Raw genomic sequence first — 17,386 nt, forward strand, 5'->3', positions numbered from 1 at the left:
CCACAGGTGTGGCCCCTACGCACACGGTCAGCGTACTCAATGGCCCCTGTGTTGTTAACAGGGAGTTCCTGGGCTGGGTGGGCATGTGGACCCTGTGATGCTAACAGGGCTCCCAGTCTCCAGATCCGAATGGCGTCTAACTCGGTTCAGGCTACTATTAGTTTCATAGCCACACAGCTCTGTATCCTCCACCAAACCTTCCAGTTGCCAACCTCTCCTTTTCCATCTGGGAGCACGGTGGACACTGACTGCTGATGGGGATATATACCTTTCTCTTTCTTTTCTTAATAATTTTCGGTATATAGCGGTAACATAGTATATACCACCTTATCCAAATCTGCCAGTCCCACTGTAACAGATGGTGTTTCTTCAGCAAATGTTACTGTTGCTTAACCACCAAATCCACGGACCAAAACTTTTTTCCCCTTTCCAACACACCTGTTCCCCTTTCCACCAGCATCTGTCCTTTTTCAACTCATTTTGTATATGACCAAAAGTGCAACTCTGCAGGGACACCGTACTCATTGCCATCTCAGCACAGCAGCCAGCCCTCGGTCCCTCAGATGTGGACAAGTAAAAGACCATTTCCTCCTATCCAAGACAAAGCGTTGAGATTCACTCTGTGCAGCACTGGTGTTTAGTGGAAAAGCAGATCTAAGATTGCGTACCACCTTCTGCAGATACTCCTGTATACGTGCGTCCATTTCTATGGCAGGAATTATTTTGCCAAATTGTGTCTTGTACCGGGGATCTAACAGTGTGGCAACCCAGAAGTCAGGATTACTTTGAATTCGTACAATCCGAGGGTCATGTTGTAGGTAGTGCAGCAAGAAGGCGCTCATGTGTCTTGTGCATCCAGGAGGACCAAGTCCTTGTTGTGTTGGTGGCAGAGAGGTGAGAATCGTGCCTCCTTCCTCTGCCCTCTCCCCACAACCTCGCACAACCGAAATGTGAGCAATCTCTCACTCATCTGCTGAGTCTTCCATGCCCATCGCCAGTTCGTCCTCCATTTCTTCATGGGCTCATGCACCTTCCTCAACACTTTTTGCTGATACTATGCGCCCTTGTTAATCCCTCTCCCTCACCATGACTGCCGCCTAGGTGCCGCTGACCATCTGGACCTCGTAGATCTTGTTATCCCTTCCGCATATGACTCCTCCTGTACTTCCTCCCCTTCCTCTTGTCCCAACACCTGACTCCGAATAATAATTACAGTGTGCTCCATCATGTAGATGACCAGAATTGTCACGCTGAGAATGGCAACGCCAGTGCTAAACATCTTCGTCGACATTTGTAAACTGTGTAGAAGGGTGCATAGGTCCTTGATCTGACACCACTCCAGCAGCGTGATCTGCACCACCTCTGGATCAAGTTATCCCAGGCTATATGTCATAACGTATTGCAGCAGGGTTCGGCGGTGCTGCCACAAACGCTGCAACATGTGCAGATTAAAATTCCTGCGTGTCGGCACATCGCATTTCAGGCGTTTAACCACCAGACCTAAAGACTTCTGTAGCGACGAAAGTTGTTGAGCTGCTGTGTGCGCACGATGGAAGTGAGCACATAGCGAGCGTGCCCGCTGCACAAGGCCATGTAGGCCGGGATGGTGTTTTAAAAATTGCTGTAGAATTAGGTTCAACACGTGAGCCATACAAGGCACGTGTCTCACATTGCCCTGACGATGGCCCGCAGCCAGGTTTGCATCATTGCCACACACGGCTGTTAAGTCACCAACAGAGTCCGCTCTGTCAATTTGTACTCCGGTCGCCAGGTGACAACGTGTTCCTTTCATGCATAGTGCTGATGATGGGAGAGGAGTCAATGCCAGCGGCGCAGGTGGACACAGGTTATGCTCACCCACAGGGCTGCATTACCTTGACAGATGCAGAATCTCTGGCTGAATGTAGCTGGTGGGTATCTCACAGATGAAGTACCATCATTCAGCTACAACCAATGGGAAGACACCACACCGTTTTTTATGCCCATCCTGTCTGCAGACCACTGCCAGACATAGCTATGAACCTCTGGTTACTTTTACCCCCAGTTCAGTTTTATGATTTTGTGTGCTTGTTACCTGACTACTTTTCCTGCTTGCTGTTTATTTACCTTGTTGGCCGATCCGCATTTCACCTCTGCTTGTTTTCTGATTAAGTCCTGGCCGTCCCATTCTGTTCCTGTTACTCAATTAATGTTTTGACCCTGCCTGACTACTATTCTCTGGAACTGCAGCCTTCCACAGGTATTGATCACCTTGGGCCCTGTGTAATTCCTAATCCCTGTATAGGGGTTAAAGGGTTTCAGGGTTCTAGGGGTCCTGCTTGGTGAGTGGCTTCCCTCTAGCCTATCATTTACAGCCCATCTGAGTGTGTGGATCAAGGAAGGCGTTACACCGTGCTCTCTGCAGAAGGCCATGTGGGCCAGGATAGTGCTTTAAAAATTGCTGGACAACCAGGTTCAACATGTGAGCCACACAAGGCACGTGTGTCACATTGTCACAGCGAAGGGCCGCACCCATGTTTGCATCATTGTCGCACCCGGCCTTCCCTGGCTGATGGTTGAGTGGAGACAAACATTGATGAAACTCGGTCTCCAGAGCTAACCGTCCACAACTTCTCAGCGATGTGACTCACATTTCCCATACATTTCAAAGTAAACCTTTCACCGCCTGATGGCATTGAGCTCTGCTGCCAGCATAGTAAGGAGGTGTGTGGTATTCCTTGTGCGCAGTTACAAGGAAGGGTGGCCTGACCACACAGGGTTTGGGCCAAGGTGGAGGACCCACACGAGGTTGAAGAGGCAGAAGCAGTGTATTAACTTCTACATACAGAAGGATTGACACAACTCGTGGGGACGGCAAGACTTGTACAGCAAACCCTTCTCCATCTCTCCCCACAGTAACCCATTGCCCAGTCAGCGACATGTAACGCCCCTGTCCATGCTTACTGGGCCAATTATCTGTGGTGAAATGCACCCTGTCACACAGAGTTTCTCAAGGAATCAGTGATGTTTAGTGCGACATGCTGGTGTAGCGCGTGCACGCCTTTGTTGGAGAAGGAGTGGCGCCTGGGCATCGGCTCTTGGGGCACTGCGATGAGCATAAGGTCTCAAAAAGCCTCGGTTAAAAAGGTTGGAAAGGCAGCATTTTGGTAGCCAACAGTTTCCAGATGCTGAAAGTCAACCTCTAAGCCATGTCATGCCCTTCTAAAAGCATGTAAATCACAGCGAGGGGACTCCAACCACAGTCTCCCTCGTTTCCACTAACTGGGCCACACACACCCCACTTGACTGGCATCAGTTGACCCCCATTTTCAAGCTTACAAAGATGCTTTGCATGAAGCACTCTCAAAAATACGCGTGCCTTTCCCGTCCCCTGGCTGACCCAGGGGAAGAAAAGTCCTCTGAGAGCCATGACTTGTTCATCTTGGTTCTTTTTTCAAAAGCGAGGGGACTCCAACCACAGTCTCCCTCGTTTCCACTAACTGGGCCACACACACCCCACTTGACTGGCATCAGTTGACCCCCATTGTCAAGCTTACAAAGATGCTTTGCATGAAGCACTCTCAAAAATACGCGTGCCTTTCGCCTCCCCTGGATGACCCAGGGGAAGAAAAGTCCTCTGAGACCCATGTCCACATTGTCAGTGGACAGACACGTGTGCTTATCTGCCAGCAGACCCCCAGCAGCACTGAAGACAGGTTCCGAGAGAACGCAGGCTGCAGGACACGACAAGATCCCCAAGGCGTACGTGGCAAGCTCAGGCAATTTATCCAGATTGGAAGCCTAAAATGAGCAGGGCTCAAGTTGCACAGTAATGGCCTCGACGTTTCCTTGCATATACTCATATATCTGTATGTCCTCCTCTTTTTCCTTGTCCTGCTCTTTTGTTTTCTCATGAGTATATGTCCTTGTCACTTTCCCATGTGTTTGTGTTATGTTGTGAGTTGTTTGTCACCTTTTGGACACCTTTGAGAGTGTTTTCTAGGTGTTTTTATGTGTTTGTGAATGCCTGCCATTGTTTCCTATGCGGTTGGAGTTCGGTTCGTCGAACGTTCGACGAACCAAACTCGAACGGGACCTCCGTTCGGCGAACCAACCTCGAGCCAAACCGGGACCGGTTCGCTCATCTCTACTCGTGACGTCCTGGCTTGTCCAGGGCGCCACACATAGTCTTTGTCTTTTTCTTCTGTGAATTAATTACACACAAAGCAAGAAGGCCTGCGGAGACACCATCACATGTTTCTCAACGCTGGCAGGAAACTAGCCAGGTCTTTCACCGGGAAGGAACAACCACGGGAAGGGCAGTCTCCAGTCAAGGAGACCACCTATGCCAAACATGGTATCCATCCACAGACAGCCATTTCGGGGTATTTGCCCCTCATCAGTGTGGAGTAGGAATCTGGCTAGTGGGACATTGCCTAGTAAAAGACTATGTGAGCAAGGATGGTTGACCTTAGGGAGATCAACATCCACCACTGCGGAGACACCATCACGTGTTTCTCAACGCAGTGATTCTAGAGCAATGCCCCCTGGGAAATATTCAAAGCAAGAAAGCCTGCGGAGACACCATCACATGTTTCTCAAAGCTGGCAGGAAACTAGCCAGGTCTTTCACCAGGAAGGAACAACCACGGGAAGGGCAGTCTCCAGTCAAGGAGACCACCTATGCCAAACATGGTATCCATCCACAGACAGCCGTTTCGGGGTATTTGCCCCTCATCAGTGTGGAGTAGGAATCTGGCTAGTGGGACATTGCCTAGTAAAAGACTATGTGAGCAAGGATGGTTGACCTTAGGGAGATCAACATCCATTGTTTCCTATGCGGTTGGAGCTCGGTTCGTCGAACGTTCGACGAACCGAACTCGAACGGGACCTCCGTTCGGCGAACCAACCTCGAGCCGAACCGGGACCGGTTCGCTCATCTCTACTCGTGACGTCCTGGCTTGTCCAGGGCGCCACACATAGTCTTTGTCTTTTTCTTCTGTGAATTAATTACACACAGGTGGACACAATTTACTAATTAGTAGTGTTGAGCGGACCCGGACGTCAAAAATCCGGATCCGCGCGGTTTAAGCGGTGGATCCGGATCCGACCTGGACGCGAGATTCTGGGTGCACGATCCGGTTTTCTTTTCTCTCTCTCTCGTCCCGGATTCCGCTCCTCATTGACATACATTGGGCCGGATTCCGGATCGGATCCGGACTTCATTGTCAACCCGCCACTGATCCGCCGGACCCGGATTATTTGCGATCCGCACAACTCTACTAATTAGGTGACCTCTGGTGGGAATTGGTCAATCAGAATTGTATTTAGGCAAATCAGACGACAGGGGGCTGAATACAAATGCACGTCACAATTTTCAGATTTATATTTTTAATTAATTTAGAAATTCATATATAATTTCCTTTACACTTCACAAATATTTGCTACGTTATGTTGGTGCTTTACATAACAGTCCAATAAATTACATTTAAGTTTGAAGGTGTGAAAAAATGTAGAATTCTTCACAGGGTATGAATACTTTTTCAAGGCACTCTATGTTTGGAATTATATTTTTACACTTCAAATGTTTGTTTAAAATTATTTAAAATAAGAACATATATTAGTATAACTAATTAAAATGTACCTTCTCTAGCATCTTCTGCCAAAACTGTCTCCACAGGATAATCACAATAATGGCCACTAGAATAAAGATGATGGCAACTAAACAACCAATCAGAAGGCGGGTACTGCTGTCGTCTAATTTAAGGGTTGGGTCTATTAAGAGAAACATAGATATTTGTTAATATACATTATTGGGTAAAAAACGTGTTCATGCATAATATTTTCTATAAATACGGTTCCAATAGTGATAAACATGTATTGCATACACCATTGTTAGTCACCAGTTATCTGTAATGCTGGCTCTAGAGGCAGGAAATGTGAATTGCTTTTAGGTTGGTATCACATATCAATTTTGCAGGTGTTGTCTAAAGCAGCAATCCAGCGGGGTTTTTTTTTAGCACTGGAGTGGTGCTTTACATGTAAATTCTCTGCCCATAGCGTTATACTAACCCTCCGGCTTTTTCATATTTTTTTACGCTGTTCTGATCCACTGAAGCCATCTTGTGGCCGCAACTTCTCACTAGCTGGAAGTCAGAAGTTACATCACAAGTGCTCAATGCAAGTCTATAAGAGCCAGAACAAGGCTCTCATAAAGATTAATTGACTTATTACCACCGTTGTGCTCCATGAAACACTGGAGCTGCCAGTAGGTCACAAATTGCAGAAACCGACTGGAGTAGCGGCAAGACAAGATGAAGATGGTGCAGGTGTGTATAAGACAGAGGTCAAGGAACTTACATTTAGGCCTAGGACACACAGCGAGAAAAACGGTGCGAGTGGAATGCGATAAAAAATATTACTCTATGTGGCAGCTCCCATAAGTGATTGTTTTCTCAGCCCTAATCGGACCGAGAAAACATGTTGTTAGTGCAATGAGATCCTCCAGTTCCCCTCACACCCATACAAGTCTATGGGCCAAGAAAACCATCGCATTGCTCTCGCGTTACATCGGTGTAATGCGAAAGCAGTGCAAGTCTCACATCAGCCGGCAATGGAGGAGATAGGGAGATAAATCCCTCTCTCCCCTCTGCAGTTCCGGCCCTCCCCTCCACAGCACTGGCCCACCCCTCCGCAGCACTGCCCCCCCCTCCGCAACTGTGGTCTGATCACACGATCAGACCACAGCGCATGACACTTGCATTACACTTTGCTCCCACTGTGCTGCGAGCATGTGCCGAGTGTCATGCGAGGACTCGCACAAATCCCCGTGTGGCCTCGGCCTTAAACCACCACTCCAGCAGTGCTATAAAAAATAACACTGGGGTGGTGAGCCAAAGCCAACCGTGACTGACAAGAAAGTGAGAAGTAAATAGGAAGGATTATAGTGTCATTTCTAATTGTATCCATTCTTAGCTTCTTAGCTTCAAAACCAAGTGAGTGATAGTGCAATAAAACCACAACTTGCACATTTTATCCAAAAAGGCCTTCATATAAGGAAAAGGTATATGTAAATAAATCATAGCACCCCATTTCCTAAACTTTCTTAGGCCATGTGCGCATGTTGCGTTCTATTCCGCAGCGTGTAAGTCACTCCATGTGCGTCTCAGAACGCAGCCGAAAAAGCTGCGTTCTGAGACACATTCAGCAGAACGCAACGTGCACACATTCCTGGAGAATTCATGCGTTCTGGATGCTTGCTCTGCCATAAACAGAGTGGGAAAAGCATCCAGAATGCATATTTTTCACAGTGCGGTCCCACTCGGCTCTGCAGCATCCTCATAGACTTTCAGCAGAGCCGAGTGGGACCGCACTGTCAAAAAGAGCATAGCTAGCTGCGAGACAGAGATGCGCGATCAGAATGAACTCAGATGAACTTCACCGGACTTCATTGTGATTGCGCAGCTGTGTGCGTGTGCTGCGGCTTGATTTGCGGTCACACGTGAAGGAATCACCTGTGATCGCAAATGCCCTGAGTGACTGCAGTGAGCCGCACGATCAGCTGTGCTTTCACTCAGGTTACTCGCGGCCACAGCAGCAGTCCTCCACCTGAGAGCGATGGCCGCGAGTAATCTCAGTGACAGCTCACCTGATCGCGCGACTCACTTCAGTTGCTGCATGGAGCTCACAGGAGCGGCGGTGTTCTACTGCCGCTCCTGTCAGCTTCCGATGTAGCAGAGCTGAAAGCGTCATAGGACCTTGCGTGGATTATGTCGAACCTGGAGGTGTTTTTGAGGGGTTAATAAAGTGGTGAAAAAGGGTGTTTTTTTGTCTTTCATTACAAATAAAGGATTTTTTGGATGTGTGTGTTTATTTTCTTTAACTTACAGGTTAATCATGGAAGGTATCTCAGAGATACGCCTGCCATGATTAACCTAGGACTTAGTGGCAGCTATGGGCTGCTGCCATTAACTCCTTATTACCCCGTTTGCCACCTCACCAGGGCAATTCGGGATGAGCCGGGTAAAGTCCCGGGACTCTCGCAGCTAATGGATGCGGCTGCTGGCTCATATTGTTCAGCTGGGGGGCTCCCCATAATGTGGAGCTCCCCATCCTGAGAATACCAGCCTTCAGCCATGTGGCTTTACCCTGGCTGGTATCCAAATTGGGGGGACCGCACGTCGTTTTTGTTTTAATTATTTATTTATTTTTTTTACTGCTTGATAGACACGCCCACTGGCGGCTGTGATTGGTTGCAGTGAGACAGCTGTCACTCAGTGTGGGGGCGTGTCTGACTGCAACCAATCATAGGCGCCGGTGGGCGGGGGAAGCAGGGAATACGAGATGGATTAATGAGCGGCCTGCATTTTGAAAAGAGGAGAAGCCGCCACAGTGTGAACACCGTGCAGTGCCGCACCGATGATCATGGATCAGTGAGTATGAGAGAGGGGGTGGGAGGGAGAGACCGACATGGACAGAGAGAGGAATAGAGACATAGAGAGAGAGCGACCGACAGACCGACCGAGAGAGAGAGACGAAAGACCTGCCTTTGTTATGTAAAAAATACATGTGGATCGCAACAATAATGCAGTGCAAACGCACTGCTTAACATTTTGGCAGTGTTTTTCTACAACTCATTGATTTCAATGGGTGTAGAACGCAGCCAAAATGGCAAAAACAATTGACATGTTGCTTCTTCAAACGCAGAGTTTTTGACAAATTTTTGACTATCAAAAACGCTGCGTTTCAAAAAGCATCGAGCGCACAGATTTTGCATGATTCTCCTAGACTTTGCTGGGGAAGCACAAAGCATCCATTTTGTCAATGACACAGTGCAGTTGTAAACACAGCCAAAACGCAGAAGAATACGCAACGTGCGCACATGGCCTTATACTAGATATGCTGCATTACATATTTCCAAGTATGAGCTGTACTGATGGTCTGCTTTTCCCTAAATTCAATTATAGCACCACTGAGTGGGAACCACGTGGCCAGACTGTACTGTCCCGAGTGCCAAAAGAAAGCCTAAGGGGGTATTACCATCTAAGATATTTTTGATATACTGAAAGCTTATTCCAGAAATGTCTGATAGGTTTGAGTTAGAAATGAAAACCATCACCTATTAGCAAAGTAGGGATCCTCTGCTCAGCATTCCAAGGAGGATACAACGTGGCTGCACATTAATGGCAGAGTTCATGGAAGCAAAGCTTCACACAACACCGATAAGCTGCAATGTATAGAGCCACATGCATATCGAAGCCACATCTCTGCCTAGTCATCTCCACTGTGCCAAATACTATTCTTGTACCATAAATGTCTGTTACTGAATAAAGGTATTAAATGTGAAGACGTGCTGCATACTATAATTAGAGATGAGCGGTGTTCGAATCGAACTGTTCGCCAATTTCAAATTCGACCTGTTTTAGACGACGTTCGAGTCATTCGACGAACGCGAACAATTAGCTTCAAGTTCGACAGTTCAAGGTTATTTTCGATAACGGTTCGATCACCAAAAGCGTAACTGGCTTTCCACAGTAATACTGTCATTCAATGTTAATACAGTGGAACCTTGGTTAACGAGAACAATCCGTTCTGGGAGTGTGCTTGTTAACCAAGTTACTCGTTCAGCAAAGCAAGATGTCCCATAGGAAATCATTGCAATGCAGACAATTTGTTCCACAACTTGTTAAACGTCCCATCCTGGTCCCCTATTGTGCCATTCCACACATGCACAAACACACACAAACACGTAAAAACACGTACAAACACGTGCAAACACACACAAACATACACACACACATTATGCTCACCTTACCTTTCGTTCCATCGCCGGCCTCCTGGGACTTGCAGTTCGCCGGTACAGGATGTGTATCGGGTAACCATGCGACTGATGCCCCGGAGCTTCCGCTGCCAGCGTGCTGACGTCAAAGGCAGGAGCCGCTTGCCTCTGATTGGCCAGCGCCTGCCTTTGAGTAGCGTCTGACAGAGGAAGTTCCTCCCTCGTTGTGATGGTTACCCGATAAACGTAGTTCGCCGCTACAGGATGTGTATCTGGTAACCATCGCGACAAGGGAGGAACTTCCTCTGTCAGACGCTACTCAAAGGCAGCGTGCTGGCCAATCAGAGGCAAGCGGCTCCTGCCTTTGACGTCAGCGCTCTGGTAGCAGAAGTTCCGGCATCGGTCACGATGGTTACCCGATGTCCCAAAGTCAATTTAACCTTGAAAGACAATGACCTGTGTATCAAAAAAGCAAACAAATATATAATCACAGAGTTTTAATGCCTGGTTTGTTGTAAGGCGATGCAGATTTGGTGCAGGAATATGTATAAATTTCATCACCAAATCTGCATCTCTTGGCAAAAAAAATTCCAAATATGGTTTGACACCATTTTGGAGTGAATTTGTGCCAGGTGGTGAAAATTTAAGTTGAAACCTGGTGCAAACATTTAAGCACCAAATTTTCATCTCCTTGCAGAAAACCATGGTTTTCTGTCAGGAGATGCGGGTTTGTGAACTCAGTGACCTCACTTGAAGTGAGGCCACTGATTTTAATGAGGTCAGGTTACCTGCAGTCAAAGGTGGAGGACCATGAGAACCTCTAGCTATGACCGCAAATAAACTGAGTGTGATGTCACCACTTATCACACGGCTTAGTCATTCTTTGCCTGAAGCCAACATCATGCACTCATGTTCTGTGCCCGTGCACTGTTCCTTCAGTAGCAAAGCTGGAATTGCCATGGAACCTCCTGTGGATTACGCTGGAACTGGGTGTTTTGGAGGTTAATAAAAGGGAGAAAGAGGGTGGGTTTTTATATTTTATTTCAAATAAACGATTTTTTTTGTGTTTTATTTCTTTTAACTGACAAATTAGTAATGGGGGTCTCATAGACGCCACCCATTACTAATATAGGGCTTAGTGGCAGCTGTGACCTGTCATTAATCCCCTCTTAGGCAGATTGCCTCTACACAAGGACAATCGAGATGAAATGGGTAAAGTGCCGGAATTGTCGCATCTAATGGATGCAATAATTCTGGGCAGTTACAGGCTGCTATTTTAGGCATTGGGGGCCCAATAGCTGTCAGCTTTATCTTGCCTGGGTGTCAAAACTAAAGGGAACCGCACTCCGATTTTTTAAATTCTTTATTTAAATAATAAGAAAAAAAAAGTCTCATGCAGTTCCTCTTAATTTGACACACAGCAAAGATAAGCACATGGCTGGGAGCCTGTAGCCCTATGCTATATCTGTGCTGGTTATAATATTATGGGCCAGGAAGTAGTGTTACAGCTGCGCGGAAGACTGGTAAGTGTAACACGCCTGCTCGAATCCCCCTATCCCTTCTACCACCATTTTAAAGTGAACAATTCTGGACCCCATAGAGTTATATGGGGACTGGCATCTGGGAAGATATCTGGAATCAATTCCGGGCTGGAATCATTTTTTTTTTTTTTAAACCCGGTTGGACCAGCCAATCTTGGGTATCTGTCGATCTGCCCATCACTAGTAAGGAGGGTGAAAAACAATGACCATCCTTTTCACCAGTGAATGCTGTTTTGCATCAGTGGACCATGAGAGGATCCATCAAATGTCACCAGCAGCATATTTCCAATACTGTTCTGAAGCCATCTTAAGTATAGTGTCCTGTACACAGCACACCTTGGTGAGAAGTTGAATGACATGCAAACAAAGAACATTTTGTTTCAAGAACTTAGATCTTATCCATTCTGTGAGTCATTGGAAATTGGACTGCGGTCAAATGTCATCCAAGTGCAGTCTGATGATTTCCGCGCACCCATATACTTAAATGGGTGTGCGCTGTTTGATTTACGCTGCCACTCGCAGTGTGCTGCACTTTATTTTCACTAGAACAAAAATGCTGAACGACACTGAACATCGTATCACTTTGGAGAATGTACAATACAATAAAACATCACGTAGCACTCGTCTGTGTGATTCGGCAATGTGAGTGAGCCCTTAAGCGGCATTGCCCCCATGAGGTTTTGGCGGGTTTCGTTTGTTGTAGAATTTCTGCACCCATCATGTAAATAAGGTCACTTGCATTTTTGTGTGCGTTTTTTCTCCCCTCCTTCCAAGAGCCATAACATTTTTACGTTATTGTTAATATAGCCGTATGAGAGCTTGTTTTTTTGCGGGATAAGTTGTACTTTTGAATGACACCATTCATTCTGCCACATAGTGTACTGGAAAATGGGAAAAAAAACTCCAAGTGCTATGAAATTGCAAAAAAAAGAGATATTTCATAATTTTTTTTAATTTACCATGTTTACTATCTATATGATTCCCCAAGTCAGTACGAGTACGTAGATACCAAATATGTATAGTTGTTATTTTAAGTGATGAAAAGAAAATTCAGAAATTTGTAAAAAAAATAAAGAATTTTGCTTTTGTCACTCTTTTCTGAGACAAAGAACATTCTCATTTTTTAGGGGTCTGGGGCTGTGTGATGGCTTTTTTTTTTGCACCCTGAGCAGATGTTTTTACTGATACCATTTTGGAGCAGATACTATGTTTTGATCGCCTTTTATTGCAATGTTACAACAGACAAAGCTGTAGTTCTGGCATTTAGATTTTTTTTATTGTTACGTTGTTTACCATCATATTAATTTGTTTAATATTTGTATAGATTAGACATTTTTGAACTTGGCAATATTTTTATATTTTTATAGTTTTATTTTTAATGGGGTAATAAGAGGGTGATTTGAACTTCTGTTTTTTTATTTTTTTACTATTTTTTAAGACTTTTTTTTAAAAAACAAAACTTGTTACAGTATTTAATAGTCCCTTAGGGAACGTGAAGCTGTGATCATCCAATTACCTGTTCTATAAAAAGTAGTGTATAAGCACTGCTCAGTATTGCAAAAATCTTGATCTACTATGAATGCTGACTTGCAGGCATCCAGCGTTACCAGGAGGATCTTGAGGACAGGCACAAGAGTCATCAGCTAACCTCAGGCTGTCATGACAATCCATGGGCACCCACAATCACGTAATTGGGTGCCAATGGGCAGAATTCACTTTCTGTCCGCTTGTGTTCCAGAGAAAAAGAGATTTTCTCCATGTTTGTTTAACCCTTTAGTGACGGAGCTAATTTTCACCTTAATGACCAGACCAAATTTTGCAATTCTGACCAGTGTCACTTCATGAGGTTATAACTCTGGAACGCTTCAACGGATCCCGGTGATTCTGAGAATGTTTTTTCGTCACATATTGGACTTCATGTTAGTACCAAATTTAGGACAATATTTTTTGCGTTTATTTATGAAAAAAATTGAATATTGGCAAAAATTTTGAAAATTTAGCAATTTTCAACTTTTGAATTTTTATATCGTTAAACCAGAGATTTCTGTGACACAAAATAGTTAATAAATAACATTTCCCACATGTCTACTTTACATCAGCACAATTTTGGAAACAAATTTTTTTTTTGTTAGGAAGTTAGAGGGGTTCAAAGTTTATCAGCGATTTCTCATTTTTACATCAAAATTTACAAAACCATTTTTTTAGGGACCACATCCCATTTGAAGTGACTTCAATAGGCCTAGATGACAGAAAATACCCAAAAGTGACACCATTCTAAAAACTGCACCCCCCAAAGTACTCAAAACCACATTCAAGAAGTTTATTAACCCTTCAGGTGCTTCACATGAACAAAAGCAATGTGGAATGAAAAAAAGCAAAAATTAAATTTTACCTAAAAATGTTGCTCTAACCCAAATTTATTCACTTTTAGAAGAAATAGCACAACAAAATGGACCTCAAAACTTGTTCCCCACTTTCTTATGAGTGCGCCGATACCCCACATGTGGTCAGAAACCTCTGTTTGGACAAATGGGAGGGCTCGGAACAGAAGGAGCAATATTTGAATTTTGGAAAGCAAATTTGGCTGAAATAGATTGCGGGCACCATGTTGCATTTACAGGTCCGCTAAGGTACCTAAACAGAAGAAACCCCTCACAAGTGACACCATTTTAGAAACTAGACCCCTCAAGGCTTCTATCTAGGGGTATAGTGAGCATTTTAGATCCACAGGTACTTCACAGATTTTGTTAACGTTACGTTGTCATATTGAAAATTTTAATAATTTTCTCAAAAATGTTGCTTTAGCATCAATTTTCTCACTTTTTCAAGAGGTAATTCCAAAAATTTGACCTCAAAGTTTGTTAACCACTTTTTTATGAGCGCGGTGATACCTCACATGTGGTCTGAAACCTTTGTTTGGACAAATGGGAGGGCTTGGAACGAAAGGAGCAATATTTGAATTTTGGAAAGGAAATTTGGCTGAAAAAGATTGCGGGCACCATGTCACATTTGGAGGACCCCTAAGGTACCTAAACAGCAGAAACCCCGCACAAGTGACCCCATTTTGGAAACTAGGCCCCTCAAGGAATTTATCTAGATGTTTGGTGAGTACCCTGAACCCCCAGGTGCTTCACAGAATTTTATAACGTTGAGCCATGAAAAAAAAAAAATAAAATTTTACCACAAAATTGTTATTTCAACCAGGTAGCTTTTTTTTTACAAGAGTAAAAGGAAAAAATTCAGCATAACATTTATTGTGCAATTTCTCCTGAGTTTGGCGATAGCTTATATGTGGTGGAAATCAACTGTTTGGGCGCATGGCAGGGCTCGGAAGGGAAGGAGTGCCATTTGACTGCAAAATTGGCTGGAATCAATAGCGGACGCCAGGTTGCATTTGGAGAGCCCCTGAGGTGCCTAAACAGTGGCGGTCCCCCACAAGTGACTCCATTCTGGAAACAAGACACCTCAAGGCTTTTATCTAGGTGTATAGTGAGCAGTTTGAATCCACGAATACTTCACAGAATTTGATAAGCTTAGGTTGCCATATTGAAAATTTTCATTTTTTTCACAAAAATGTTGCTTCAGCATGAAATTTCTCACTTTTTCAAGAGACAACAACAAACTGTGGACCCAACAGGTTGTTATCCAATGTCTTATGAGCACAGGGATACCCCACATGTGGCCAAAAACCTCTGTTTGGATAAATGGGAGGGCTTGGAATGGAAGGAGCACCATTTGAATTCTGGAAAAGTTGAAATAAATTGCGGGCACCATGTCACATTTGCAGGGCCCCTTGGGTACCTATAAAGCAGAAACCCCCCACAAGTGACCCCATTTTGGAAACTGGATTTTATTCAGGAGTATAGTAAGCATTTTGAATCCACAGGTACTTCACAAAAATGTTGCTGTAGCAACAAATGTCTCACGTTTAGGCTATGTGGCCATGATACAGCGACACGGCGTCTAGTACAGTGTGTCAGCCTCCTGCAGAGATGTGAGTGTTGTCCACGGGAGAACGCAGCTGCCCATGCCCACGATTTGGGTTCAGGCCGCTGTGGAGCTCTATGCTACCTGCAGAGAACATTCATCTCCGCAGCATAAATTGACATGCTGAGGCTCGGGAAGCTGCGCCACAGGTCGGTTTATGCTGCGGAGAAAAGAAGCACATTGGGCAAGCACATTGGGCATGGGATTTCTAAAAATCCTTCCACTGTGCTTCTACTGCACAACGCAGCGCTATGGACGCAGGGAAAACACTCTGCGCCCAAAACGCTGCAAATCCCGATTGTGGGCGCACAGCCTAAAATGCTACAATGGATGAATGGATAGATGTCAAACATATATAACGTCCCACCCCTGCATATTCTAAGCTGGCGCCCTTTAGTGCCTTTCATGTGGCACTAAAGGGTGCCTAGCCTTGTATTTAGCCCCCCAAAAAATTAATAATTAAAATAAACGACGTGGGGTCCCCCCTATTTTTGATAGCCAGCTAGGGTAAAGCAGACAGCTGTAGCCTGCAAACCAAAGCTGACAGCTTCACCTTGTCTGGTGATCAATTTGGAGGGCTCCCCAGGCGTTTTATAAAAAAAAAAAAAAAACGTGGGGTCCCCCCCAAATTAGATCACCAGCCAAGGTGAAGCGGACAGCTGGGGTCTGGTATTCTCAGGGTGGGAAGAGCCATGGTTATTGGACTCTTCCCAGCCTAAAAATAGCAGGCCGCAGCCGCCCCAGAAGTGGCGCATCCATTAGATGCGCCAATCCTGGCGCTTCGCCCCAGCTCATCCCGCGCCCTGGTGCGGTGGCAGACAGGGTAATATATGGGGTTGATACCAGCTGTAATGTCACCTGGCATCAAGCCCTGGGGTTAGTGATGTCACGGCATCTAAACAGATACCCGACATCACTAACCCAGTAAGTAATAGAAAAAAATAAAGACAAAAAAAAAATTTATTTGAAAAAACACTCCCCGAAACATTCCTCTTTCCCCAATTTATTGAAAATAAAGAAATTCCGGTCGCTGTAATCCATTTTGGAGGTCCCACGCCGACTCTGGATCTTCTAGAATATGGAGGGCACGTTCAGGGAACGTATCCCCCATTTTCTGGAAGAGAAAGCTCTCCATGAGCAGTGTGGGTGCAGTAATCTGAGAATTACTGCACTCACACTGCCCCGGTCCAACTTAGGGCAGAGTGACCTGCAGTAACCTCATTCCAGAATATGAGGGGCACGCTCACAGAACGTACCCCCCATTTTCTGGAACAGCAGTCTCTCCATGTGAGGACCACACTCCTCACATGGAGAGACTGCTGATTACTGCACTCACTCTCCCCCGGTCCACAGTGGAGCAGCCTGTGCAGCAGCGACGTCAGCGTCCCAGGGATCCAGCTGACAGCCGCTGTCTGCGCATGCGCCGCCAGCAATCAAGAAGGAGGCGGCGTGATCGCGGGATGGATCACCAGACAGGTAACGTATGACCGGGGGCTGGGGGAGGGGGTGACGGGGGGTGACCTAGCGGGACCTGGGGACACCTTTCTGCCGCATGTGACGTGTCACATGCGGCAGAAAGAGCAGAATGAATGCGGCCGCGCGCCGCCATCTTCCACGCTCCGAAGGAGGGAGGGGGGAGGCGGCTCTAGAGACCGGAGGGGGCTCCAGGGACCAGAGATCTCCGGTGTACCGGAGGAGGGGTCAGGGGGAGGACATTTCCCTCCGATCTGAAATGTTTGATCATTTCAGATCGGAGGGAAATGAATGCAGAGCCGGCGGCGGCGGCAGTTTTCTGTGCGCTTCGGCGCCATTTTGAGTGCTCCGGAGGGGGGGTAGGGGTGGTGGGGGGACTCTCCGGTACCGGGGGCTTTGGGGGCACTAGGGGTTTAGATTTCTTTCTCATCTGACATGTTTGATCATGTCAGATGAAAAAGAAATCAGTTTTACCGGCCATTTCTTTTTTTTTCATGTGTTCGTCGGTATACGGTGTATACCGGCGATCACATTAACGGGGTCCAAAAAAACCACCCCGATTCATAATCTTGGGGTCTCAGCTACCCCCGGTAGCTAAAACCCCCGAGATTTTCGGTCGCTGGGGGGCG

At 45.9% G+C, this 17,386-nt stretch overlaps 1 protein-coding gene across 1 annotated transcript in view; it reads right to left on the bottom strand.

The window, feature by feature from the left end:
* Window positions 1–17,386, bottom strand: part of DDR2 (discoidin domain receptor tyrosine kinase 2) — a 798,230-nt gene that overhangs the window by 239,810 nt on the left and 541,034 nt on the right. The window contains exon 11 of the mRNA XM_075321981.1: window positions 5,623–5,753. Coding sequence (XP_075178096.1) covers window positions 5,623–5,753 — 131 coding nt within the window. The remainder of the gene's footprint in view (window positions 1–5,622; window positions 5,754–17,386) is intronic.

This window comes from Anomaloglossus baeobatrachus, chromosome 8 (assembly GCF_048569485.1).
Source record: "Anomaloglossus baeobatrachus isolate aAnoBae1 chromosome 8, aAnoBae1.hap1, whole genome shotgun sequence".
Classification (NCBI taxonomy): domain Eukaryota; kingdom Metazoa; phylum Chordata; class Amphibia; order Anura; family Aromobatidae; genus Anomaloglossus; species Anomaloglossus baeobatrachus.